General features: G+C 32.8%; 1 protein-coding gene across 5 annotated transcripts in view; it reads left to right on the forward strand.

Annotated features, from left to right (window-relative positions):
• Nucleotides 1-27,268, forward strand: part of Odr4 (odr-4 GPCR localization factor homolog) — a 135,378-nt gene that overhangs the window by 18,356 nt on the left and 89,754 nt on the right. For 3 of the 5 annotated variants that reach the window (XM_078022492.1, XM_078022491.1, XM_078022495.1), the window contains 7 exons: nt 373-468; nt 1,442-1,510; nt 5,521-5,649; nt 6,349-6,445; nt 8,229-8,414; nt 16,503-16,610; nt 17,935-19,886. In XM_078022492.1, coding sequence (XP_077878618.1) covers nt 373-468; nt 1,442-1,510; nt 5,521-5,649; nt 6,349-6,445; nt 8,229-8,414; nt 16,503-16,610; nt 17,935-18,002 — 753 coding nt within the window. In that variant the 3' untranslated portion in view covers nt 18,003-19,886. Of the gene's footprint in view, nt 1-372; nt 469-1,441; nt 1,511-5,520; nt 5,650-6,348; nt 6,446-8,228; nt 8,415-16,502; nt 16,611-17,934; nt 19,887-27,268 lie in introns of those variants that run through there. The other 2 variants (XM_078022493.1, XM_078022494.1) reach the window with 1 other exon arrangement.

A 27,268-nucleotide genomic window follows, 5' to 3' on the forward strand; every position in this document is an offset into this window, starting at 1 on the left:
GATTCTTTTTTTTGGTTATGTCTCATTTTTCTTTCTTTTTCTATATTAAGACAAATGGAGCTTGCTTATATTTTCCTTTTTAACACTGCTTTAGATTATTTGTTTAATGTTCTTTTTCTCATATTTTGAAAAAAGATAATGAACATTATTGAATTTAATTTTACTGTGGTCATGCAGTTAAAAAGAATCCAAAGTTTGAAGTAAATGATAGTGCCAAAAAGTTAAGATGTCTTCATTTTTATTTTTTATGAGATCTGTATTACTAATAATTAGGGCTTTTCTTTTTTACTGTGTTCAGTGGAATAAAGTGGAGTGTAGGGAGTTAGAGATGAGGTTGTATCTGAAAGATTTCCATGTTGCATTTCTTTTAAGAATGGACTTACACGCTGGGCCAAGCAAATAGAAAATGGTGTTTATTTGATTAATGGACAAGTTAAAGATGAAGATTGTGATTTATTAGAAGGACAGGTGAGTTAAGAAAAATCATTTTTATTTATGAAATAAGAAAAAATAAAAGATGTTCTATCTTTAGGCTTCGACTTCATGAAAACAGATTTATCTATTCATTTCTAAGATCTATTTTTCTAGAAAATGATGAGAGAGATTATTTCTGATGTAATTGAGATCCTGAATCCTGCAGTAGGAAGTGTATGTAAATTTCAATTTAATCTCATGATAGCAGTTTTAAAAACTAGGCATGGCCATTTTATGCGAGGATCTACAGAGGGTTCTAAAATAGGGTTGATCTGAAGGAAGAGGAATATCAGTGATCTCTCTCTCTCTATAGCGAAAGAATGAACAGACTTTGCGTAAATATTTTAGACCTTACAAGTCATGTTATCTAGTTACAACTATTTATCTCTGCTATTGTAATGTGGAGGTAGCCACAGATGATAATATAAATGAATAATAATTGTGTGTTTCAGAAAAAAAAAATATTTACAGAGATAGATGGCAGTGTGGATTTGGCCCACAGGCAATTGTGTTTGCCAATCCTTGCTTTAGAGGAATCAAAGTAGGAAATTTTTTTTTTGGTACTGAGAATTGAACTCAGGGGCACTCAAGCACTGAGCCATATCCCCAGCCCTTTTTTGTATTTTATTTAGAGACAGGGTCTCAATGAGTTGCTTAACGCCTTGCTTTTTGCTGAGGCTGGCCTTGAACTTGCGATCCTTCTGCTTCAACCTCCCAAGCTGCTGTGATTACAGATGTGCGCCACTGTGCCTGGCAGGAAACAGTTTTAAGACTACATATTAATTGATATAGAATACATGAAGTAACTTATCTTTATAAAAAAAACAAAATTAAAGTAAGTAGTAAGACTTGTGTTTCCTTTTAGTTGGTTCGTACATGTAGAATAGTTCCTAATTATCTTATGTTCCATTTACAATCTCAGTAGTATGGCTTTTTAACTTTTTTTGTTTGTTTGTTTTTGTTTTAGAAAAAATCTTTCAGAGGAAATACTCAAGCAACTAGTCATTCTTTTGATGTGAGAGTGCTAACACAATTGGTAAGTATTTTAAAATACTTATCCCACTTATTTAAAATATATTATTTTGGGGGGCTGGGGATGTGGCTCAAGTGGTAGTGCGCTCGCCTGGCATGCGTGTGGCCCGGGTTCCATCCTCAGCACCACATACAAACAAAGATGTTGTGTCTGCCGAAAAATAAAATAAAAATATTCATTCTCTCTCTCTCTCTCTCTCTCTCTCTCTCTCTCTCTCTCTCTCTCTCTCTCTCTCTCAAATATATATATATATATATATATATATATATATATATATATATATATAATTTTTTAGCATTATCACAATGAATTTATTTATTTTTGTAATTAGAGAATAAAAGAATTTTAGAAATGCAAGAAACTGTGTAAAATATCCAGTTGGAAAGGTTATTCCCAGGAAATTTTTTTTTTTAATTTAACAAAAAAGTATTTTATTTGATACCTTAAATAGAGAAGTGCTATATTTCATGTACAAAGAGCTTTAGTTTTCCCCCAGGAAATGTTATTTTAATAAAACATAGTTGAATCTTTTGCCTCAAGGCTATTAAAATTTTAGCATCAAGTAGATAACAGCTTTTTTAAGTGTATACATACATATACACATATATATAAATATTTGGAGTTGTAGTTTTTATAAGTTAAGTTTCAACTTTTAGCAACTTTATACAAAGCAAAAAAAATGTATGCATAGATGTGCCAGGAGTTGTCATACACGTCATTTGATGTAATTTTTTACTTCCTCTGGGTTTGATAAAATCACAAAGTACTAATTAGCAAGTTTCATATTTCTATATGATTGTTTCAAATTATACATATTTTTAGAAATTTAAAGTTGGATGTCTTGAAGAAAAAACGTTAAAAGTACAAATTATTCCTAGAAATGTAAATTGTGTTAATAATAGAGTTGTACAGAGTACAGAGGATACAGAGAAAACAGTAGAAGATAATGTCATAGAAGATAATTTGCTGTAATGATGTATATTATTATATAACATATTATTATTTTCGTCAAACATTCAGTTGGTTTCTCTGGGAATTTTTGAAGTGACCAATATATAATAATTGTCAGTAGGTACTTTTCTTCTACTCAGGTCTCATTGATGCTTTCCTTGCAGTGTGGACTTACCTTTTATTTTCCTTAAACTTCCCCTGTCATTAGCCTTACAACAGTATACTTTACCTAGATTAGCACAAGTAATTCTTAACTGGTCTCTTTTCCATATATATATATATGTATATGTATATGTATGAATATATGTATATATATTCTTGCCCAAAGTGATCACCTCTCTGAAAACCTTTATATTGTATAATACCTCCTATATTGCTACTTTGCCCTACATGTAACCTTGTATTATCCCTTCATAGTCTCAGCTTACCTTTTATCCTTATTTTCTAACTATTATAGCTGTTTGTTTGCTCTGCCTTTAATATTCTTTGCATTTCCTGAATCATGTGTCTTGGCAGCCATATTTTCCCTATTTGCCCAGTCAAAATCTTACCTGAACCTTAAAATCTAGCCTAAAATGCCTCTATATCTGTTGGGTTTCATATGGTTACCATAGCTAGAAGTATTGTTCTTTTTTCCAAAATTCTATATCAATATCACTTCAATTATGAACGAGGTAGATTCCCAAAGGCTTTTTGTAAACCAGTTTGTTCCCAAGTTCAGGTAACCAAGTGGAATTTACATCTGTAGAACCCAGCTACATCTTCACCAAAAGAAATGAGTCAGTTCTTGTATCCTTTAGAACTCTTCTCCTTGATGTGTTTGCATAGCGTAGTCTATTTTGGAAAACAGTGCCCTAACTAATACACATATGTATTATAAGTGTTTAATATGTGACAAGATATATTTTAAATTATATATTAAATATGAAAAATAGGGCATTATTTTTCATAAAGAGTAGTTTCATCTGTAATAATGATTTGTGGTGTGGATGAGGGAAGCCCATTACTCTTCTCCACTATCACTCTATTGATGTGTTGATAAAATATGCATAGAAGCTTATTCCAAATAGAGTATCAGCATTGTCACCTTGCTGCTTTGTTCTTTGAGAAGTGTTTTTTGAATGGACTTGTTTTGAATGGACTGTTTGGTCTGTGAGAAGATTTTTACTAACAAAACCTTGACCGTGATTAAGTTTGAATTTTTTTAAAACTAGACTTTGAATTGTAGTTAAAGCTCTATCAGTAGCTATGTATTCAGGGCTTATAGACCCATAGCATTTTTAACAAGTTGTATGATTTGGATTTTGTTTACTCAGAATGGACCCAACTATTAAATGTTTTATTCCAAATTACTTAGAACACAGATTATGTTCTTATCTCATATAATTTTATTTAATCACAATATCACAATCACAATTTTCTTCCTCCTTCCTTCCTTCCTTCCCTCCCTCCCTCCCTCCCTCCCAGGGATTGAACCCAGGGATGTTCAACCACTAAGCTACAACCCCACCCTGGTTTTTATTTTTTATTATTTTCAAACAGTCTTGCTAAGTTACTGAGGGCCTTGATGCTGAGGCTGGCTTTGAACTTGCAATCCTTCTGCCTCAGCGTCCTGAACTACTGGGATTACAGGCATGCGCCATCACACTTAGTTTTTATCACAATTTTTATTCCCATTTTGAAGATAAACCTTTAGAAGTATTTTTCAGTATTTCTTTGCTCTCTTTGTTTAAACACTTATTAAGATGATGAACTTAAAAAATGTTTGTAAACTGCCAGGCTTGGTGGCACATGCCTGTAATCCCAGCCACTGGAGAGACTGAGGTAGGAGGATCACAAGTTCCAGGGCATCCTCAGCAATTTAGCAAGGCCCTGGGCAACATAGCGAGACCCTACGTCAAAATAAAAACTTAAAGGCCTGGGTATCCATATGCAGCTAGCTCACTGGTAAAGTGCCCCTGAATTCAATCACCAGTACAAAAAAAAGAAAAAAGGGTTTATGAAATCTGAAAAACAAGCAGGAACTAATACTCCTAGACTAAAGAAGATAGAACTATGAGATGAAAATGGTAACTATTAATATCATTTTTAGCTGATAGTCATAGTGGATGTTTTGGTTTTGCCTAAATAAAGCATAGCATTACTTTTGGCATTTGGAAGTTATGAGTGCCAAGGTCTCGGCTTGGCACCAGAATCACGAGCCACCACACAGCTTCGTAGGTTCAAACAGCAATTCTTTATTCCCTCTCTCACACCGCCTCCTCGCAGGTCCAGGGGCAATCGCGTTCTGCCCGCACAATTCACCTACTCCACGAGGTTATCTCCAAATCCCATTTTAATCTCACGAGAACAAGCAGCAGGAACACCCTAATCCCAGCAATAATCTTCAATCTCCAACTTCCCTAAAATCCATTGTCTTAAACTGGCAACGCCTTAAACTCAAGGAGCCGGTTACTTCCTCAAACCTGATCAGCTCTAAACCCGGATCCGCCTTGGTCCTTGAGCAAGGTCACCTTATTAAAGCATGCATGCAATGTCCCATCGAATGTCCTCTAAGCAGCATGGGGTACGCTTGGCAAGGAAATTTCGATGCGTCATTCCTACTTGGTAATGGCCCTCAGCAATGAGTTGAAAGTTTAAGTAAATGTGAGTCTGTGTACTGTTTATAATTTTTTGATATTTATCAGATCCTACTTCGTATTCTTTTGTGCATTTCTTATATTACATGCTTTATATCTTCTAATATGTCTTTATAAAACATTTTTTATCTTTTATCTAAGTAATCTGTAATAGTATATATTTGGTGAATATTTTGAATAAATATTGGTATTTTAGATGTTTATCTTAGTGAAAGAATACATTGAGATGTGGATGTCTTTAATTTCAACCCAATGCTTAGGAAATTATATGTAACTTAAAAATATGAAGACCTGTTAATAATTTATGGAGAATATTTTCAAATAGTCAAAAATTCCTGCTTTCTTCATAAGATGGCTAATGTATGTAGTTTCCTGTAGTTAAATATTGTTGACTTTTAGGACTTAAACTTATTTGTCTTTCAGCTTCTGAATTCAGACCACAGATCTACAGCCACAGTTCAGATCTGCAGTGGTTCTGTAAACCTTAAGGGTTCTGTGAAATGCAGAGCTTATATTCACAGCAACAAACCCAAGGTTAAAGACGCTATGCAGGTACAGAAAGGAATAACTGGTATATGAAAAATTGATGCAAGTTAACATAACTCTTCAAAAATCCTCAAATTTTATTTCCTTTAACCTCAGATTTTATAATTATTATTATGATCTTAATTGATGGATGGCCATTCTGTTGGACAGTCCAAATATACCATGTAACTGGTTCCAGGATTTTTACATGTAGAATATATATATATTTTGTTGTTGTTGTTGTTGTTGTTGGCTTCTTTTAAAGTTATGATTATGCAGTCAGTAGTACACTACAGTTGTGAAATATTATTACATTTGAAATTATTTATTCTGAGGGAAATTGAATTTTGTAAATAGAAAAAGTATTGATGGGTATTGTTGTATAATTCAGAATTTTAAAAAATGATGACTGGCATCTATGTCATAGTTATTCATGTCCTTACTTGGAATACTGGTAAGATTTTTTTAGATACAGAATTTCATTTATTTATTTGGTTTTAATGTACTATTTAAATGAGGTCCTAGGCAAATTTGTCATTAACTGTAATTGTATTAAGAAGTATAGTAAATAAATGGAAATAACAAATCGATTGATGTGGATGTGTCAGTTGTTGAGTGAATGTGATTATACTGGGAAGCAAAATTTGTAGGGGTTTTATAATTAAATAATGAAATTCTAAAGTTTTGTTGTTGTGTTTTTGCTTGTCCCATCCCCCACCTACCCAGGCAGTGAAGAGAGACATATTGAACACAGTTGCTGATCGTTGTGAAATACTATTTGAGGACCTGCTTTTGAATGAAATCCCAGAAAAAAAAGTTATGAGTATAGAATAAGTACTTTTTTTTCATGTGTTCATATAATAAATTTTTAAATAGGTACTATTTATAAACTATGTTGTTTACCTCTCAACTATAACAGACTTCATTACATTAAAAACAAAGGCTGTTACAGTTTAATAACTATTCAATCTTTGGGGAAACAATTAATTTATACCAGCTCAGTAATTTGTGTTTAAAATATTTTTTTCACTTAAAAAATGATAATATTGAGTATGCTTTTTTGAAACTAAACCTAGTCCCCATTCCTTCTATTCTGATATGAGTGGATTTTCAATTCACATTTGGGTATATACGTAATTGAAACAATCAGAGTAACTTTTTAAGATTTTTATGTTTATAGGGAACAAACAACTTTTCTATAAACTAACTTCTTTTGGTATTACTTATAGCCAGCATATTAAGTTTGCTAGACTAATCAATCATAATCTTTATGTTTGTTAGTATATTAGATTGTTTCTTTGGGATTGCCAGATTCAGCGTTTATCTTTCTCTCTCCTGTGGAGAATATTCCTAAATGATTCTTTTTTGGAATACTATTTGAGATGTGTTTCTTCCAAAAGATTATTCCTTTAATTTTTAACTTCAGATCAAATGAAAAACTTGGTCTTACTTAGATAATAAATTGCTAATTAAACCTTTTAATTTGAAAGTTAGAAGAAGTGCTTTTTCTTTTTGTAATGAGCAATTTAAATTTTTGCAATCATTTTCTTCACATCTGATTTATATTATTTTTTCAGGCAAACTTAGAATTGGTGCAGTTTGAAATAGTTTAAAATTTTTGTGTGCCAGTAATACATGTACCTTCTAGCTAGCTTTGAAGTTACTTAATCTGTTTCAAATATCTGTGGCTCAAAATAAAATAATATAGTCCTTATTTCAACACATAGTTTATGATGTGCTGCTGTACAAATTGTTTTGATGTATTTCTACAACTAGGAGGCAGTCTGGTCAAAGAGTAAAATTATTGCCCTAGTTCTCACCTCCAAACAAGTAATGCATGGAATCTACAGGGAACAGGTGAAATCATGGCATTTCCCATGGCACTTAAGGCATTGTTCATCTTCTCTTTGTAATTAAAGGTACCACTAGTTTCTTAATGAGGAAATGTAGGTTACTTTAATGTGAACCCTACTTTTCTACTTGATCTTTAGATCGATAGCTTTTTAGTCATGTCTCTTTTTGACAGAGGTCTTTCTTCACACAAAATCTATTTTTGTGATAGTTCATTACAATCATAGTGTTGAACTAAGAGTCATGTTTTTCTAAAAATTATTTAAGGTTGTTTACAAAGAGACATTATACATAAAACAGAGAAAAATAAATAATGAGGCACATGGAAGAAGAGAAAGCAAGCAAGCTGGGAGTTGGTAGTGAGCTTGGTACACAAAATATATGTGTTCATGTCCTAAACATTCTTGATATCGGACTCCATCAAGTAAGATGTAGTCAGTAGTGACATTAATACAAAAACATATGCTGTCTGTCCTGTATCCTTGATGTAGATAGACTCCATTTTGACTCCAAACATGCTGATAAAGGGAAAAGTCAGCTTATTATAAAATTCACAGTGCTTTAAGTTTAAAACAAGAAGATGACAGCTTTCTTCTTCAGTGTTCCAAGAGTGTTTTTGTGCCACATCAATTAGGAAATGAAAAAATATTGTCATTTTAAGCTTTATTAGTATTTTCATATCCTTCCCAAGTACATCTTGATTAATGCCAATGACAGATCTGTCTAAATATCGATAATGTTCCTTCTCCTTTTAGATTCTGAAAAAGAGTTCTACATTCTCCCTCACCGAGTTTTTGTCCCCATTCCTGGATCTACTATAAAGTTATGTGATTATAAATTTGGTGATGAATCAGCCGAAGAAATCAGAGACCATTTTATAGAGATGTTAGATCATATGGTTCAAATAGAAGATTTGGAAATTGCAGAGGAAGTCAACACAGGTAATTAACAACCTGATTAGACTATTGCTAAGATTACCCTTGAGATGTCTGGTTTAAATATCATGTCTTTATGTTTTCTTAAAGCTAACTCTGTTTGCCATTTCAAGTGTTAATCAAGGCATCTAAATGTATTTGACTAATTTCTACATGAATAAACACAGTAACCATTTTTAGAAATCATACCAAAATTTAAGACATTTAAGGTATTTTCAAACCTAGTAAGTAGATCTTCATAAGATCAGTTTAACCTTAAATAAGTGAAAATGTATAATTTTTAGGTATTTATTTTAATGTAAGAGCAAGCTTTTCTTAAAACTAGTCTTAGTTATTTGATTAAGTATCGTGTCATGAAGTTTTTTAACTACTCTTATTTATTAAATATTTCTCTATATTTCTTGCCTTTTTCTTCATGTCTTTTTTTATATAATGAGTACACTAAAGTGAAATGGGCATTTTCAAAAATTAGATCAAACTTATTTTTAGAGAACAGATTTGTCGTACTATCCAATTGTGTAAAATAATTTGCTTCCCCTAGTCATAATTTTAGTCTAAAGACTACTTTTTTTTGTTTTTCTAGTAAGGAAAAGATAACAAAACTTGTCTGTAAAAACGAAAGTGTATAACAATCTTCCTGAAACATTCGAAAATAAGTAATAAAAGGAATTATGTATACATGTAATAAATCTTTAGTAAAAGAGCAATTAACTGTCTTTGAAAAGAAAAAAAACAGCACTCTTCTAAAGTGCTTAGTACTTAGTGCTCAGTTTTAAAGAGCAGCTATGTTTGTGATGTCAAAGTAAAAAGTTTTTAGGTTAGTTTTGAATGTGGGTGTTAATGAAATTTGAATATTTCAATTTTTTAAAGTTCTTTTTCTAATTTCTTAGTTATTCCTCTTAGCATAGCTAATTCTCACCCCCTATGAGGAGTAGAGTGCACTGTTGATTATGGTGAGTCAAATAAGTATTTGGGGAATTTCAAATCTGTCAGTCAAGTATCAAGTTAGGGAAGATCACCCAGGCTTAGTTTTTTCCAGATTAATATTGATCATGATGTGAACAATGTTTTGAAGAAAAAAAACAGCACTCTTCTAAAGTGCTTAGTACTTAGTGCTCAGTTTTAAAGAGCAGCTATGTTTTTATTTATTTATTTATTTATTTATTTATTTATTTATTTATTTTTATTGATTGTTCAAAACATTACAGAGCTCAAGACATATCATCTTTCATACATTCGACTCAATTGGGTTTTGAACTCCCCAAATACATAATACAGACTCACTTCTGTTACATACTCACATTTTTACATAATGGCATATTAGTGACTGTTGTATTCTGCTACCTTTCCTATCCCCTACTATCCCCCCTCCCCTCCCCTCCCCTCCCGCAGCTATGTTTTTTAAAAGTGTAACACTGGTATATTCTTGAGCAGATAGAAAATACCTACTTTTTGAAAGTACACTGGAGCCAGGTGTGTTGGTATGTCCCTATAATCTGAACTACTAAAGGGACTGAGGCAAAAGGATCTCTTGCTCCTAGGAGTTTCAGGACAGATATCCTGGGTTAAATGGTGAGATCTCCATCTCAAAAAAACCCAAAAAACACTACTTCCTTATATGTACTCTGACTTGTCTTTATTGAGATGTTACACTCAGTTGAACATTCTGAGAAATGTGTTTTTCATTAATTTTATTGTTGTGTGAACATCATAGAGTGTATTTTACACAAACTTGGTTAGTTACTCAACATTTGATACAGTCAAGAGACAGGTTAAACATGATGTGTGCAGAGTTGATGCTGGCATAGCATGGCATGCTATTTTGTTTTTAAATTTTATTTTTTCATTTATTTTAGGGCCTGGGGTTTGAACCCAGAGCCTCCTAAGTGCTGGGCAAGCATTTTACCACTTAGCTACACCCTCAGGTTGTGGCATACTGTTTTATAGTAATTTTTTTTTAATAAGTAGGACTGTACTATAAATATTGATAAAAGTATAATAAATATATAAGCTAGTAATGTTGTTTATTATCAAGTATTATATATACAGTGCATAATTGTATGTGCTATGCTTTTATATGACTAGCAACGCAGTAGGTTTGTTTACAGCAGCATAATCACAAACATGTCATGTGTTGCTCTGTGACATTACGATGAATGCCACAGCTATGACCTCACTCATTGATAGGAACCTTTCAGCTTCATTATTATCTTATGTAAGCAATATCATATATTGGATCCACCATTGACTAAAATATTGTTGTGTAATATATGGCTATATTAATATTAGCCATTATTAATACAGAATCTACTGTGTGCCAGCTACTGTTTTAAAAACTTTATAAATACTAAATTATTTAATCCTTGTAACAGCTGCTGTGACGTGGATGCTGTTATATTAAACCTGTTTTCCATTTAACAGGATTTAAGCTCTGAAGGTTTTAGTAATTTCTCATTTATATTGCTGTTACTGGAGGAACTAGAAATTAACTTAGGCTACTTGATTTAGCAGCTGTGCTTTTTTCCTGACAGGTTTATTTATGGCCTTCCTGTGAGCTAACTAATACAGACTATAGGACTATTACTTTCCATCATCTAGATACTTATTTTAGCCTGTTGTCCTTCATTCTGTCCTTTGGAACTTGTTTAACATAAATGAATGTTGTTATAGTATCCTAGTTTAATTTATTATTGATCATGACAATTTAGTTGCTTATTTGTTAGCTGGAATCTTGGATCTGTTATCATATATGGTTTTCATCTTTTTCATATTCTTTGTCTCACTCTTAGTAAGCAGCTTGTCCTAAACTAAGAAAGGAGTAATAATGGTAGCACTGTTTGCAAAACCTGCCCCACTAATAAAGTTTCTTTAAAAATTGGATCTAAAATAGAAGGAAGAGAAAGATTTCCTTTATATTTTTTGTCTATAATTTTAAATATTTTTAATTCATGTTTGATTTGTTGTTGTATTTTAAATGTAAGAGTGTACAGACTGGCTTTTATTTTATTTAGTGCTTTTAAAGTTAGTCTTAAAAGAGTTAATAACGGGGTTCATGTTCTTAACACTGCTAAGACATTTACCACTATAAGATAGCCTTGCATGAGCTTCCCAAAAACAAACTAAAATCTAATAAATTCAAAATTCTATGAAGCCATTATATTTGTAGTTCAGCAAGCATTTATTGAGTATTTCATAAGATTCACAAGGCCAAGGACTTTTGCCTTTGTTGTTCATACTGTGTTTCTAATGCTTTACTAAGACCCTAGCCTCATCACATCATAGGGACTCATTAAATATTTGTTGACAACAGAATTATTGGTTTTGTCAGTCCTAGAGATTGGGATCCAAAGATCAATGAGATCCTGTCTTCAATGAATCAACTAGAATTTTTTTTAAACTTGTCATTAACTTTTATGTGCTCAAACTAGGTCACTTTCATTAAACTTTTTCATAGTTCCCTGTGTTGTACATTTATTTTTTACGACAATAGCACACCTTTTTTTTTTTCACACTTAGACATGAAGTTTATAAGGTTTTCGTAGTACACTATATTGAACATGATTAGAGTTTAAAAAGGACATAATAGTCATAATTTTATGGCTCGATAGTTCAGAACATTGTAAGGGGTAGAGAACATTTAACATTCTTGAAAATACATAGTACTGGTTGTTGTGCCAGAAATAGTAACTCTAGTTTACAGCATTTAGTATGTCTATTTATGAGATATATATTAAGCATTGCTCTATTCAAGGCTATAATAGATGGGAATCAATAACTGGATTCCTTTCCTCAAGAAGCCCATAATCAAGGCTGGAGTTGTAGCTCAGTGGTAGAGCGCTTGCCTAGCTTGTGTGAGGCACTGGGTTTGATTCTCAGAACCACATATAAATAAATAAAGATCCATCAACAACTAAAAAAATATTTTTAAAAAAGCCCATAATCTGATTTGGAAGGTAGAATGTCATATATATTATTACTTATTCAGAGAATGTAATAAGGTCCTAAGAGTACTGGTACCTAAGAACTTAATCAGAATTAAGCAGTAAGTATTATCAATAACCTACAATCTACAGTATCAAAATTTTGGCATTAGCATTTTAAAATTTTAGTAAATTTTTTCCTTTTTTTCATTCTTTATCATGACTACTTTTGTATTTTATTTCCACTGAAAGGTCATTGAAAGCACATAGCTATTTTATAAATTATTCTATATTGTACTGGTTAATCCCAATTATACTTAAAGTCCCATAGTTTTGCATGGTGTTCATTTTTGCAAATAAATGAGCTTTAAGAACCAAAACAACATTCTTCTTTTCCATTACTTATATGCATACTAAATATATTTTAACCCTATTTCTCAGTTCTCTCTCAGTAGCTTTATCATTAGCATTGTTTGTATCATATTAAATATTAGCATGAACCCACTAATATGAAGTACTTTTAAACCTTAGATTGTGGATTTTATATATAAATATATTAAAAAAAAAACATTAAGCTGGGCACAGTATCCCATATCTGTAATTTCAGTGACTTGGGAGACTGAGGAAGAAGGATCAAAAGTGTGAAGCTAGCCTCTGCAACTTAGTGAGACTCTTATCTCAAAATAAAAAATAAAAAGGAGGGGCTGGGGATGTGGCTCAAGCGGTAGCGCGCTCGTCTGGCATGCGTGCGGCCCGGGTTCGATCCTCAGCACCACATACCAACAATGATGTTGTGTCCGCGGAGAACTAAAAAATAAAAAAAAAAAAATATTAAAAATTCTCTCTCTCTCTCTCCTCTCTCACTCTCTCTTTTAAAAAAATAAATAAATAAATAAATAAAAAGGAGTGGGGTTGTGCCTCAGTGGTAAAGCTTCTGTGGGTTCAATCCCAGCACCTTAAAAATAAAAAAAGATTCACATTATAATATGAAAGTTTTTTTTGTAATATGCATAGATTTTCCAAAACATTTGTAAACTACAAAAAGTAATTCAGATGTTCAGATTAAAAAATTAAAATCAATTACACATTTAGGAACATTCAATTTGTTTTAAGTATCTGACTTTATTTCTAAGTTATTTGAAATTATTATTTGCTTGATTATTATTTAATTATTTATGTTCTATAATATAGTTGCCAAGTAGTTGCTATGTTTAAAATACATGTTTTGCCAAGTAAGTATTTTAAAATAACATACTTCTAAATGACTTAAGAGATGAAGGACAATTTGTTTGTCAAAATGACTCACTTATGGTAAGGGATAACTATGGCTTTAAAATTTCTTAGATGTGTTAGTCATCCCCCAGTAGACATTAACTTAATAATTCAGACATACTTTATCCATAGTATCAGATTGAAAAAAATGAAGACACACCTTTAAAATCTGGTGAAACTCATCTTTGACATTTATGTCTGGATATCAAAGCTGAAATTCATTTTTGTTGTTCAGTTAAACATTGAGGATTTAAAGGAAAAATGAGTTAACACTAAAGTTGTATTTTATGGCTAATTGCCAACTATAGTGATACAGAAGACAACCAACTAAGGAATTCAAGTCTTAACATTTCATTTTAAGCTTCTAAATAGTCCTCTCTACCTGTTAGCAGCTTGGAATGAACAGCTTTGCATGTATACATGGCCGTTTTTTCCTCTTTCGTTAAGAGTTGCTCAGGAAGGTTACTTTCTTTCATGATTAAGATTTGTCTGAATTTAAAATTACTTAATTTTAAGGAATAGTTCTTATGAAGTCATGTTATTTATATCTAAATTTTCAAATAACATTGACATATTGGTGAAATGACCTAACATCTTGAGATTTGAGTTTAAATCCTTTATGTTCCCACCAAAACAGACAGACATATAAATTGTGTCAGTCTGTATCACTATTTTATTGATCCTTGGATCCTAATCCCTAGAACTTAACAAAATTGATAATTTTTTGTCAACAAATATTTACTGAGGCTAGGGTCTTAGTAAAGTGTTGTGTGTTTGATACAAGGATTTTATTGTCCCAAAGATGGAAAGAACCTAGCCAAGATATTTGCTAACAGAAGATCCAAAGTTTAATATAAATACAATTTTGCTGTCCCATTCAACTTTTAGACCTATAGACTGAAGTTGGAGGAAATTTGAAGCTGTTGGACCAATTATAGTTTAGAACTAAAGTATAATAGCCCTTGAGAAATTGGAACTGTTAAATAGTATAGAGACAGTTCATAATATGACTGTCTCATCTTTTTTGATTAATTTGATTGAGAGTAGAAAAAAGGAGAAAAGGGCTAGGGGTGTAATTCATTGCAGAGCACTTGGCTAGCATTCACTAGCCCCTAGCACTGTGAGAAAAAACAAAAAGAAAAAAAGTGGGGGTGGGGTTTGAGGATTGGTCCAAGTTAAAGCACTTTAGTTATATACTTGAAGAAAGAATGGTGGTGCACTTGATCTCAGTGAAGTAGTTACTAGTGATTATTTCTGAAAACCATAGTAAACTTACCTTCATGGGAAATTAATGAGAAGTAGGTAATTTTTTCCCTGTATCCATTTGGTGCCCTGGGTATCCATTGCAGGAAGTTCATATGTTAACTTCCTGGTCATATGCTAGTAAAATGGGGTACAAACATATCTGTAAGGACATTTTAAATTAAAACAGTGGGCTATTTTACTTTAAATTTAATCAATGATATTTACTATGTCTCTTTGCAGTTTTTTTTTTCTCTTTTTGTACATAAAAAGAATCAATCTGAAACTGTAGTTTTCAGATGTAGTTTCCTAGAATTCTATATAGCAGCACTCTACTCTCACTTCTGGAATGATGAGACCCGATAGAAGAAAGGAACTAACTGGTCAGGTTGCAGGAGCCTCCACCCCTGCTGCAACCTCAGTAGTAACTTTTTTCATCTATTATACTGAGATTTTCCGTCAGATTTTTGTTTTCATAGAATTCTTCAGCACTAGAGGGGAAAAAAGAAAATTGAAAATCCCTACCCTGTGTAATCTCTAAGTTATCAGGTTTAATCAGTGTTCAGTAAATTCTGATAGGATAATCTATATAAGTCGCTGTCAGCATAATGAAGTAGAAAGAAAACTTTTCTTTTTAGTTGAATGCTTTCTCTCTCTTTTGGGTAGGGTACTAGGGCTCAAACCTGGGGTTTCACACATGCTAGGCAAGTGCTATACCATTGAGCTACATAGCCCTTAAAAGAAAACTTTTGTTTGAATCCTCACTTGATGCCCATGACCCTCAAGTTATGCACTTTCCTAGTTTTTGTTTTCCACCTGTAAAATGGGGTGATGTACTTGTCCTCTTTAACATTTAGAGTGTGGTTAGGTCACATTTCTAATGTTTGCTTGTATATTTGAACTTGCAGATTTGGTCAAGAGTCAGCACTCTTTCTGTATCAGGCCAAATAGTAATTTTTTTTTTTTACTTCATAAATAATCTTTTTTAAGAAATATTTTTGTTTTATTCTTTTTTTGGATTTTTTTAAAAAATTTAATGTCTTTTTTTTCTCTTTTTTTCATTTTTTTTTAACAGAGAGAAGGAGAGAGAGAGAGAATTTTTTAATATTTATTTTTCAGTTTTCGGCGGACATAGCATCTTTGTTTGTATGTGGTGCTGAGGATCGAACCTGGGCCGCACGTATGCCAGGCGAGCGTGCTACCGCTTGAGCCACATCCCCAGCCCCAAAATTTAATGTCTTATATATGACAACAGAATACATTACAATTCACATTACACATGTATAGCACATTTTTTCCTATCTCTAGTTAAACATAAAATAGAGCCACATAAGCTCTCTTTCACATTATTTTTGTAATCTATTTTTAGCTCAGGAGCTGTATAAAAACTGGGAATCATTTGATACTGGCTCTGTAGCTTTCTGGTTGGGTCAATGATAAAACTGTGTTAAATATGAAAGTTATGTCTGTTTATACCATGAGTGGAATATATTTGACATATATTCTATGATATGCAGTTCACCTACATTAGATAAGGAGTAATTTTATAATGTTATAAAAAAGATGAATAGAAGAAAATCAGTATTGATTGTATGTTCTTTAAAACTCAGTTTAAATGGTAATTTTCATCTTATATTGGATTTATGATTATCTTTTACAGCTTGTATGAGCTCTATGAATAATGAAGCTTCATTGGAACACAAAGATGATAAACAGCTAGAGCAACCAATTAAAACTACAGTAATGTTGAAAATTCGGCAAAACATAGGTATTTTACCTTTTTTATAACATTGAAAAGATAATATTTGGGTTTTGAGTTTTCTTAGTACTTTAAAATTATTTTTATTTCTTAAAAGTACTAGATTAATACCAGATTATTAGTATTTGTTAAATATTATGGAAAGTTCTGGGTTCTTAAGGAAGAAAAGTTAATAAATAATGTGTTATCACCTAAGTGCCCTCAAAGATGGCATAGCCCATAAGCTTTTCGTGTTTTCAAAGAAAAACATCTAGAGTTTTTGGAATCAATTAGTAAAGAGAAGCCAAAGTGGTATTCCTAGAATGACTTCTGCAGAAGATTTTGAGGTGTTTTATGAAAAAAAAAATCAAAATACATGTCTGGAAATTTAAAATGCACTTTTGTATTTTAATGAATTTTTTAATATTTATTTTTTAGTTGTAGTTGGACACAATACCTTTATTTATTTACTTATTTTTATATGGTTCTGAGGATCGAACCCAGGGCCTCACACATGCCAGGCAAGCGCTTTGCTGCTGAACCCCAGCCCCAGCCCCACACTTTTGTATTTTAAATGCTCCAAGAAGTCCAATAGTCCCTTCAATATGTTTTGATTTTTTGAACAAAGAAAAAGTAGATTATTGCTTAGTGGAATAACAATTCAAGAAATGCTAAACATTATTATTTATTACTTATAGTTAGGAGCTAGATATTTAGTTGTAGTTCTTGTCACTCATTAGATAAGCTTATTTAATTACCTAAATTCTTTGTATCTCTATGCGTTGGTCTGTCTGAACGACTTTGGTTAATTTCTTTTTTTAACTTATCAAAATCAGGAAAAGCTAAAAGTTGCCAACTGCAACTTACTATTACTTTGATTTTATAAATCTTGGCTTATATTTATAGTTTTGAATAGCTACACAGACTACTTTGCATTTTAATATTTGAAAACCACTGACTGTTTATTGCTGCTTTTTTTTTTTTTTGGCTTAAACTTAGTATCGTGAGATGGTTGGTGTGTTCTCTGTGTTGTTCGCATGTGTGTATGTTCATAGAAATCTTTGAAAGTATTTATTTTGTCTTTTTGTCCAAGTGTGCACCTCTGTGTAAGACATTTTGTCCAACATTTGTAGTCTAATTTTTCAACTTATAGCTTTATTTTCTACGAAAACTTCACTGGCTTTTAGTATAGACCATATGTATGTGTATTATGATGCAGTGTATGTATAAGAGTATGTCTCTGTGAGTGCTGTGTTATAGCTCATCTGTTCCCTGCATTTCAGAGCTTAGGAAGAGTTAAGCCTTTCTTTTGCTCATTCCATTTCCATTTGTTTTGTGTCTGTTTTACTTTTAGGTGTGATTGCAGCATTTGCAGTTGCAGTTCTTGCTGCGGGTATCTCCTTTCATTACTTCAGTGATTAGGGTGAGGTACAAAGAGCTTCCTGATCATCCAGAGAACATTGATCAACAACTATGAATAATAAAGATATACACAGTCCCTCTGTAGTCAAGACACTAGCAGTCAGATCTTCTACCACAATGCCTATTAGGTGTGTTTGTTTCTTACCAACGTGAATTCACCAGCTGCCTTGTTTAGCATCCGTTTATATTATAGGCAGCTCAGGTTTCCAAAAATAAAGTTATGCATCTAGATGAGAGTTGCATGTAGCAAAGCATTATCCATTTCTGAAAGGGTTCAAAATGTGGGATATTAACAGATGTTAGTCCTGTTGAACTAGATCACATATTGATCAGGACATTAAACATTTAAACAGTATTGACTACAATAGCTTACTACTAGACCCTCCTAGGAGAAATTTCTCCCAAGTGGTTCAGTAATTTGTGGGCTTTGTTTATATTCGAGGACCTTTCTGATATGTGTTCAAGTGATCAAAGGCTAAGGAACCTTTCCAGAGAGATTTGAATGAATAACAAATGACAAATTATGTGCTTTCTCAGGTTAGTGTATTATAACTTTTTAAATTTATTAAATAGAACTTTGCTTCCAGCAATATAATAGACTAGATACTTTAAAACAACAAGATCCTAAATAAAATCTGCTTTTGAATGTGCTCAAAAGAAGTAGAAAAAAACCTTTTAAGAAATAACTCCTCAGTCTTTCCTCTTCCACAAAAATGAACACCTTTTTAGTTGGGAATCATGAATACTATTTTTAAGCATTAATACAAGTGAATTTTGGTTTCCTGCATGCCAGGTACCACCAGCAGCACTGTTATAAGCATTTTGCCTAACCAGATATGAATCTGAGATGCTGCCTTAGCCAGAAGAGTTGAATATTAAGTAGCCCTCAGTTTATAGAACTCTGTAGCTCCTGGCAGAAACAGAAGGGAAACACTTGTAATTAAGTCCCAAGATTCCCATAGATAATGATTAGCAATACTATTTCATGACCAGATATCAAGCCACAAGGTGAAACTAGCTAGCATGAGAAAGAACCTATGAAAAAAATAAACATTGAATTGAGTTCTCCAAATGGAGAATGAAACCATAAGCCACTTCCAAAAAGAACCAAATGGAACTCCTGGGAATGAGAATGTATTTGTTGAAATAAGAAAAAAGTAACCGTCAGGTATACTGAGTATTATTGTAGATTCAGCTGAAGAGACCAGTGAACTGGAAGCTAAGTGTAAAGACATTACCAGGAAGCAGCAAGGAGAATAAAAGGAGCTTGAAAATATTAGGTAAGAGATATGAAGTAAAGAACTGTAAGGACTAGGAGGAGAAAATAGAATGGAGAAGAGGCAATATTTGAAAAGATAACAGAATTTCCACAATTTTTGAAAAATGTGAATTCACAAATTCAGGAAGCACACTATATCTTACTTACAATATATACATACTTAAAGCAAGTCTATGGCTAGACCTAATGGAGTAAACTGCATGATATCAAATACAGGATTTCAAAAGCATCCAGAGATGGCATAAGGATCTTCAGTGAACACAAGACAGTCAGATATTTAATAGGCTTCCTGACAGCAATAGTATCCCCAGTGTGTCCAAAAGGTGATAGAATGGTATGTTCAAATCTGAGAAAAAGTGTCAGCTTAGAATTCGCATGAAGCAAAATTGACTGTCAACAGACCTTCATTTAAACTGCATATGGATGATCTTCAACAGGGAGAATTTCTCTAAAAGGATGATCTGGAATTGAAGAACCAGTAAGCAAATAGGATAATAAATATATGTAAATTTAAAGTGTTGTTTGTATAACACAATCATAAAGGAAGGGCATTTATGATAAACTGTAAACAAATATAATTGTAAATAAATATTATAAAACATGAATGATGTGGAATTTTCAAATAAGGATATAATTGGAAAGCTGCATAGTAGCTTATAAAATGGGAAGAGGGTGATTAAAATTACAGTGTCCTGAGGTGCTTTTATTCAGAGAACTGTTTTAATGTGATTATTTACATATATACAGTCAAATTTTAAGGATGACCTCTAAAAAAATAGATAGGAGATCAGTCATTCCAAGAAAAAATAAATGTAAAATGTAGAATAGGAAGGCAGTAAATACAGATAAAGGAATAAATTGGGGATCTGAGGTAATGCTAGTAAGATAATAGGGTTGGGGATATAGTTTAGTGGCAGAGTACTTGCTTAGCATGTGCCAGCCCTGGCTTCAATCCTCACCACACAGAAACAAAAAATAGTAACCAGTCTTGTATTAGTATTTAAGTATACTGAATTACCTAGCCATATGACAGATTGGTCAGCTCTTTTAAAAAAAAATATTTAACTATAAGCTGTTTTAAAAGAAAAACATCTAAAATAAAATAAGACATGGGGAGGTCAAATGTAAGAAAGATGAGATAAAAATGTATTAGGCAAATATTGAAAGAAAACCTGTTTAGTGATAATAAATCAAAATTAGACTTTTTGATAGTGTTATTAAAGATGGAGAAGACCACAAAAAATAGTAAAAGGAATTCACTAGGAATATATAACAATTTAAAAATTGTATATATCTTATGAAATGGCCTCAGTGTATGAATTATAAGGCTAAAACAAAAATGAATAGATTTCAACTTTCTCAATTGATAAGCAGACAAGTGAAAACGTTTCAATAATGTAATTAATAGTATTAACAGCAGACACATAATGTGTTTTAACAATTAGAATATTTTTCTTTATCACTATATATTATCAAAAAGTGGCCATGTACCACACTAGACATGAAGTAAATCACAATAAGTTTTAGATAATTTATTTTAATACTGAGAAAAAAAACAGAACTCAGTAGTAAATGTTAAATGTTTTAAATCATTCCTTTTGTAAGCTTAAAAGGCCCTTGTAAATATAAGAAGAAAACATGACTGCAGGGTATGGTGGTGCACATCTGTAATCATAGCAGCTGGGGAGGCTAAGGCAAGAAGAATGCAAGTTCAAGGCCAGCCTCAGCAATTTAGCAAGGACTTAAGCAACTTAGCAGGATCCTGTCTCAAATACAAAAGGCTGGGGATGTGTCCCTGAGTTCCATCCCTGGTAGCCGGAAAAGAAAAAAAAAAACAAACACACACCCATAAGTACTGAGAATCTAAGTAATTTGTTTTTAAAAATTGATAGAGCAGAAATACACTTTGAAAGGAAATTAGGGAAAATGACTAAATGTCTGACTTAAAACACTAGAATATACAATGTAGAAGGAAATGAAAGTAATGAATTGATGAATTAGAAAAAGATAAAGATTAGGGCTGGGCATGTGGCTCAAGCAGTAGCGCGCTCGCCTGGCATGCGTGCAGCCAGGGTTTGATCCTCAGCACCACATACAAAGATGTTGTGTCCGCCGAAAACTTAAAAAAATAAATATTTAAAAAATTTCTCTCTCTCTCTTTCTATTAAAAAAAAAAGTTAAAGATTAACAACATCAACATTGTTTTCATGACAAAACTAAACTGGCACAATGGAACAGGAAGAAAACAAGCACATGTAAACAACATAAAGCTTGAAAAAGGGTTCTATCCCACAGGTACAGCATAGATGGGGGAAAAAGAACCAAGAGCTTCTTAGTGCTCACAGATTTGAAAACGGACAAAATAGACTAAACTCCAGAAAACTACAATTTACTTAAATTGTCTCAAGAAGAGAGAAAAACTGGACTTAGTACTGTTTTGTAGTAAAAAGAAATTTAAAAAATGTTGGCAACACCTGACCAAGGTTTAGAGTAAGTTTTACCCCTTTCAAAGATATACTATTCCAAAATTTATACGAATTTTCCAAGCACACATATCAAGGGAATACTTTCTAGCTGAGTATATGAGACATATAGCTTCCTAAAATCAGACATGTTAGTAAGAGAAAAGAAAACTATAGGCTAATATCAATCCTTATCAATCATAAAAGAAGCACTATTTAAATGAATTCAGTGTCATAAAAGAGAACATGCATCATGACTGTACTATATGCATTAAAAATGAGGAACACAACAAGGATGCCCATTATCTCCCTTTTATTCATATTGTCCTGTAGAAAAATAAGCAGAAGACAAACCAGGTATTTTAACAGGATGTGACTATACACACGAAAGATATTTAACTTCTTAAATACTTGGCTAAGATCACAATAAATAACATTTTACATTCAATAGATGAAAAGTTAGAAATGTGACAGTGCTAATAAAGATGGTGTGCATTAAAAAATATATGTCTGGTGTCACACACCTGTAATTTCAGCAACTTGGCAGGTGGAGGCAAGAGGATCCCAAGTTTTAGGCTGTCCTTGACAATTTGGCAAGGCCTTAAGCAACTTAGACATTTTCTCAAAATAAAAAAGCTAGGGGTTGGGGTTGGGGATGTGGCTCAAGCAGTAGCGCGCTCGTCTGGCGTGCGTGCGGCCCGGGTTCGATCCTCAGCACCACATACAAACAAAGATGTTGTGTCCACCAATAACTAAAAAATAACTATTAAAAAATTCTCTATCTATCTCTCTCTATCTCTATCACTCTCTCTTAAAAAAAAAAAAAAAAGCTAGGGGCACAGCTCAGTTGTAAAGCACCCCTGAGTTCAATTAAGAAAAAATAATTGAAAGGGCTGTGGATGTAGCTCAGTGGTAGAGTTTACTAGTGCTCAGTTTCTAGTACTGCATAAGAAAATATTTAAGTATTTAATTTTTCTCACAATTCTGTGAATCTAGGGACTAGATGGGGGTTGAATCAAACAGGAAAGTTCATTCATATGACACTTGGGAATCCAGCTATCACAGTCGTCTATGTAGCCTCTCCACCTGACTTGGTATTCTATCATGGTGCCTGGGATTCAAGAAGTAGCATCATAAATATGAGTATTCCAAAAAGAGGCAAAGAGATGTGGAGTTCTGTTGGGCCCTGGTTTAAAGTCCCAGAATATAATTTCCATTAAATTGTATTGGCCAAACTAATTTACAGAGTCAGCCTAGATTAAAGGAGAAGGAAAAAACAACCCTTTTCTCTTAATTCACAAAGGAAGTGCATACAAAAGAAAGGACAGGCTTGAAGTCAGCCATCTTTGGAGATGTCTAATATACCTTTTGGCCATAGAATGCATTCACTGCCTCCCAAGAAATCTTATTTTCATCTCAACATGGCATCAGGTTCAAGCTCAAGGCCTAGTTTGATCTAATTCAGTTTCAAGTACATATGAGGAATACTTCCTGCAATTTCTCCATCTGAAGATGCATGAAACTAGGGAAACAAGTGTTTTCCCCATATTCATCTAGCACCCAATAGTCAAGCAGCAGACACCCTTGTTCAAGAGGTACAATGAGTGACACACAACAATGAATAAGCTATGGCAATTCAGAATGTCAATTGAGTACATGTCTGTATTTCATCATGATTCTGGAAGAAGACAATGTATGTTGATTAAGGCCTAATTCTCCCCCAAAGTGATTCTCAGCTATTAGCTATTTCCTATGAAACACTAACTCTGCTTGGAGTCATCCACTTCCATGAGAAATTTATATTTAAAACTGAGTAACTGTCACTGGTCAGGCACAGTGGTGCACAACTATAATCCCAATGACTAGGGAAACTGAGGCAGGAGGATCTCTACTTCAAGACCATCCTGGGAAATTTAGCAAGATGCTGTCTCAAAAGGCAGGGGATGTAGCTCAGTGGTAGAGCACCACTGAGTTCAATTTCTAGTACTGCAAAGGTAAATAAATAGATGAGAACTAAAGCTGAGTAGTTTTCTCAAACTGCTTCCTGATTTTTGGAGATTGAAGACCCAGAAATCTCTTCATTTTGTACTTTCTATCCCTTAAAAGAGTGTGTAATTCCTTTAAAAGCACCTTGCATGTCCTTTGTATCAAGTTATCAACTCCATTAGGCAAAAGGCACACTTACAAACTCTTCAAGATAGGTCTGTCTATACTTTTAGCTGAGAATCAGGAGTGGAGAGACAAGAGTCTTAAATACTCATTATCTGGCTAAATGATCTACCCTGTAGGTCTGTGAGATCCTTAGAAGTCTTCTTGTCTGGTTAAGAGGTTTATAGGCACTGGCTTAAATATTTCGGAAGTCTTAAAGGATATTACAGAGGCACATTTTCTATTTTGATCCTAATTTATCCTGATTCTATGGTTTACCAGCAATTCCTTGAATTTGATCTTTACTCTGAGGTCATTTCTTCCTTGAGAAGAAATAGATGTCTGGAAAAGGTATTCTTGATTCTCTATGTTTCTTCTAGATTTTTGTTTCAAAACTGAACAGCTTATTTAGCTCATTTTTTTTTCTTTTCAGATTTGATCAGAGGCAGGTAAAAGTCATTTGGTATTTTCAGTATCCTAACTGGAAATCTTAGCTAGAGTCATAAATATATTAATCTGCCTTTTCCCTTTAGCAGTTTTCACAGGCTTATTAGTCTTACCTTTCACATTACTACAGGTGAAAGTATTTATTGCCTTTCATAACAAAGGTTGCCTTTCAATTTCTTCATTGTTCTAGACACCACTGTTAGTTAAAACCCTAAATCCTCTATTTCTTGCCCAGTTCCAAAGTTAAGGGTACATATTCTGACTTTGCTTCAGCAGTACCCTGTGTCTAGGCACCATTTTCTATTTTGGTTATCTTTTGCTCCATAACATGCATCTTCAAAATTTACTGGCTTAGAACAACCATTATCTCTTCTGATTCTATGGGTATGAAGGGCTCAGCTGGCTCAGCTGGATGGTTTTTGGGCCACATGATGTTGGCTAGGGCTTTCATTATTTAAGGGCTATAAAATCCAGGATGGCTCATGCACATGGTTGTTTTTCTGATTCTCCTACACAACCTCTCCACAGAGTTTGGGCTTCTCATAGCATGGTGGCTGAAATCCAAAAGGAAGGGTCCCAACATTCAGTGTTCAAAGAGAAAGTAAGTAGATCTCATCAATTATCTTAAGGCCTGGACTAGGAATCTCCAGAATATCACTTCCTTTGAATTCAATTGGTCAAAGCAAACACAGGTCCAGCCAGGGTTCCTTGCCAAGGGGAAAGCAGCCCAACTTTCAGTGGGGGTGACCGAATGGTGCATGCATGTAGAAAGGGAAGAAATTAATATAGTGGTCTTCAGTCATGACTGGATTTATAACTACACGCATGTAAAAAAAAAAAAAAAACTTGAGAAAGAAGAGACAAAGGAGTTCCCTAAGGAAATAGTAAATATTAAAAAATACTCCAGGGCTGGAGCTGGGGCTCAGTGGTAGCGCACTTGCCTGGCATGAATGAGGCATTAGGTTCAAGTCTCAGCACTGCATATAAATAAATAAAATAAAGGTCTATCAACACCTAAAAAAATTTTTTTTAAATACTCCATATATTACCCTTAACACAGTTTGCCTTTTGCCATAGTGCCTCTCTTTGCCTTTCTTCTGTGGTATTTTGTGGACATATGTAATGTCTTTTCATTGTACGTACTGCTAGATGTTTAGCAGTTAATGTATTACCAACAAAGGATTGATCTGAGCTCTATTACAAGCTCATAATATTTGTTGATTCTCACCTTAAGAATTTGACTAAATATAAATTAACCAATGCATAATAAATAACTGCTCTTGATTTCTTACTTTAACCTAATGAATACTTATGCTGGGAATGTCAACAGTGTTAATGAATATTCATTAAAGGTAACCAATGAGTTGTAATGAAGTTTATAACCTTTTAAAATGTAAATTAAAATAGTAATAAATTTTTACTTATTAAGGACAAAGAATAAAAGTGACTTAGAAATGACAGAACATTTGTCCTTGCTTTTGCCATTTTGAAAGTGCTTTCATATTCATCATCTCAATTGCTTTTTACAACCTTCTTGGAAGTTGGGCAAAATATTGTTGACTAGATCCAAATTTGATGAATACAATACAATTGAAATTCACATTAATTACTATCCACAGGACACATAGTTAGAGTAAATATTCGGGTAAATAACTATTATATTTGTCTCAATAATAAAAATAAGTTATTCTTTTTTTTCACATTTTAAAAAATATGTTAAAATATATTATACACTTGACACCATCAAATAAAGCCAAATTTTATGTTATACTGTAGGACTTCTGAAATTCTAATCCTGAAAATGCCCTGTGCAAAAATTCTTAATTAAGAAAACTTGACATTTTTGGAAAAGATCCTTCATTTAATTTGTTCAGTTTGTTAAAGAGTTCTTTTGTATATAGAGTTGTGGAGGGGAATTAATGATAGGGATGAAGTAGTTTAATCAGGTCTTAGGTTCTATTTTAGTCAAATCCAATTTAGTTGTAGATACACCAGATACAAATGCTATGATTAAAATTCTGAATGTCAATAAGCTATGGTGCTAGATTGTAATATCCTTGTCTAAACAAGAATAATTGAAACAAAGATTTTAAATAATTCTTTCTATGCTTTCAAGTTAGCATTATTGAAAACATTCTCATTTTAAATTATAAATAGCTATTAATTATAGAGAATTGAGGCATACCTCTAGATCTGCCAAATAAGAAATAAAGCCTTGGGAAGTCAGTTAATTCCTTTGCTCTCTAGGTTAGAACAAATTCTAATAACATTAAACTAACTCTCATCAGAGAGTACTTTACAAGTTACAGAATATTTTCATTTTTATCACACTCTTTTCAACAGTTCAGAAACTGAAATTTAAGAAAGTGACTTGCAACCTAATGGGACACCCATATTAAGGGGAAAGATACTAATGGAAGGGAATGACTGTGTGGAAGTAGGAATATAGCTCTGTGAAGAACTAAGAAAATATGAATTTAAGACTCCTGAGAAGGTGGGAAGTCCAACTCTAAAGCATAAGTGAATCAGTATTCAGAGAAGGAATGTCTCTTCTTATATAACAGCTCAGAGGATGAAGAAAATTGATGCAAATGTTTATGAGTTTGATAATGAAAGTTGAAGATGATCTCATCTGATACCTTCAGATTTCTATAAAATTTGCAAGGTCATCTTCTGAGAATGAAGAAGAATGAGAATAAGAAGTATTTAGGAAAATTGTTGCAAAGAATAGAGTTTGAGTTGATCAAAGAAACATGGTGGAATTGTCACACAGTGGTAAATAAATGACTCTACTGGTCTCCAACTTCTTATAGGATAGAATAAAAAAAAAATAAATAGCAGTATTTGGAAGTCTCATTTTGTGAATAACTTGAAAGCAAAGAAGGACTAAGAAATGGAATGATGGACCATGAAATCTAAAGAAAGTGAAG

Source organism: Ictidomys tridecemlineatus, chromosome 10 (genome assembly GCF_052094955.1).
Source record: "Ictidomys tridecemlineatus isolate mIctTri1 chromosome 10, mIctTri1.hap1, whole genome shotgun sequence".
NCBI lineage: Eukaryota > Metazoa > Chordata > Mammalia > Rodentia > Sciuridae > Ictidomys > Ictidomys tridecemlineatus.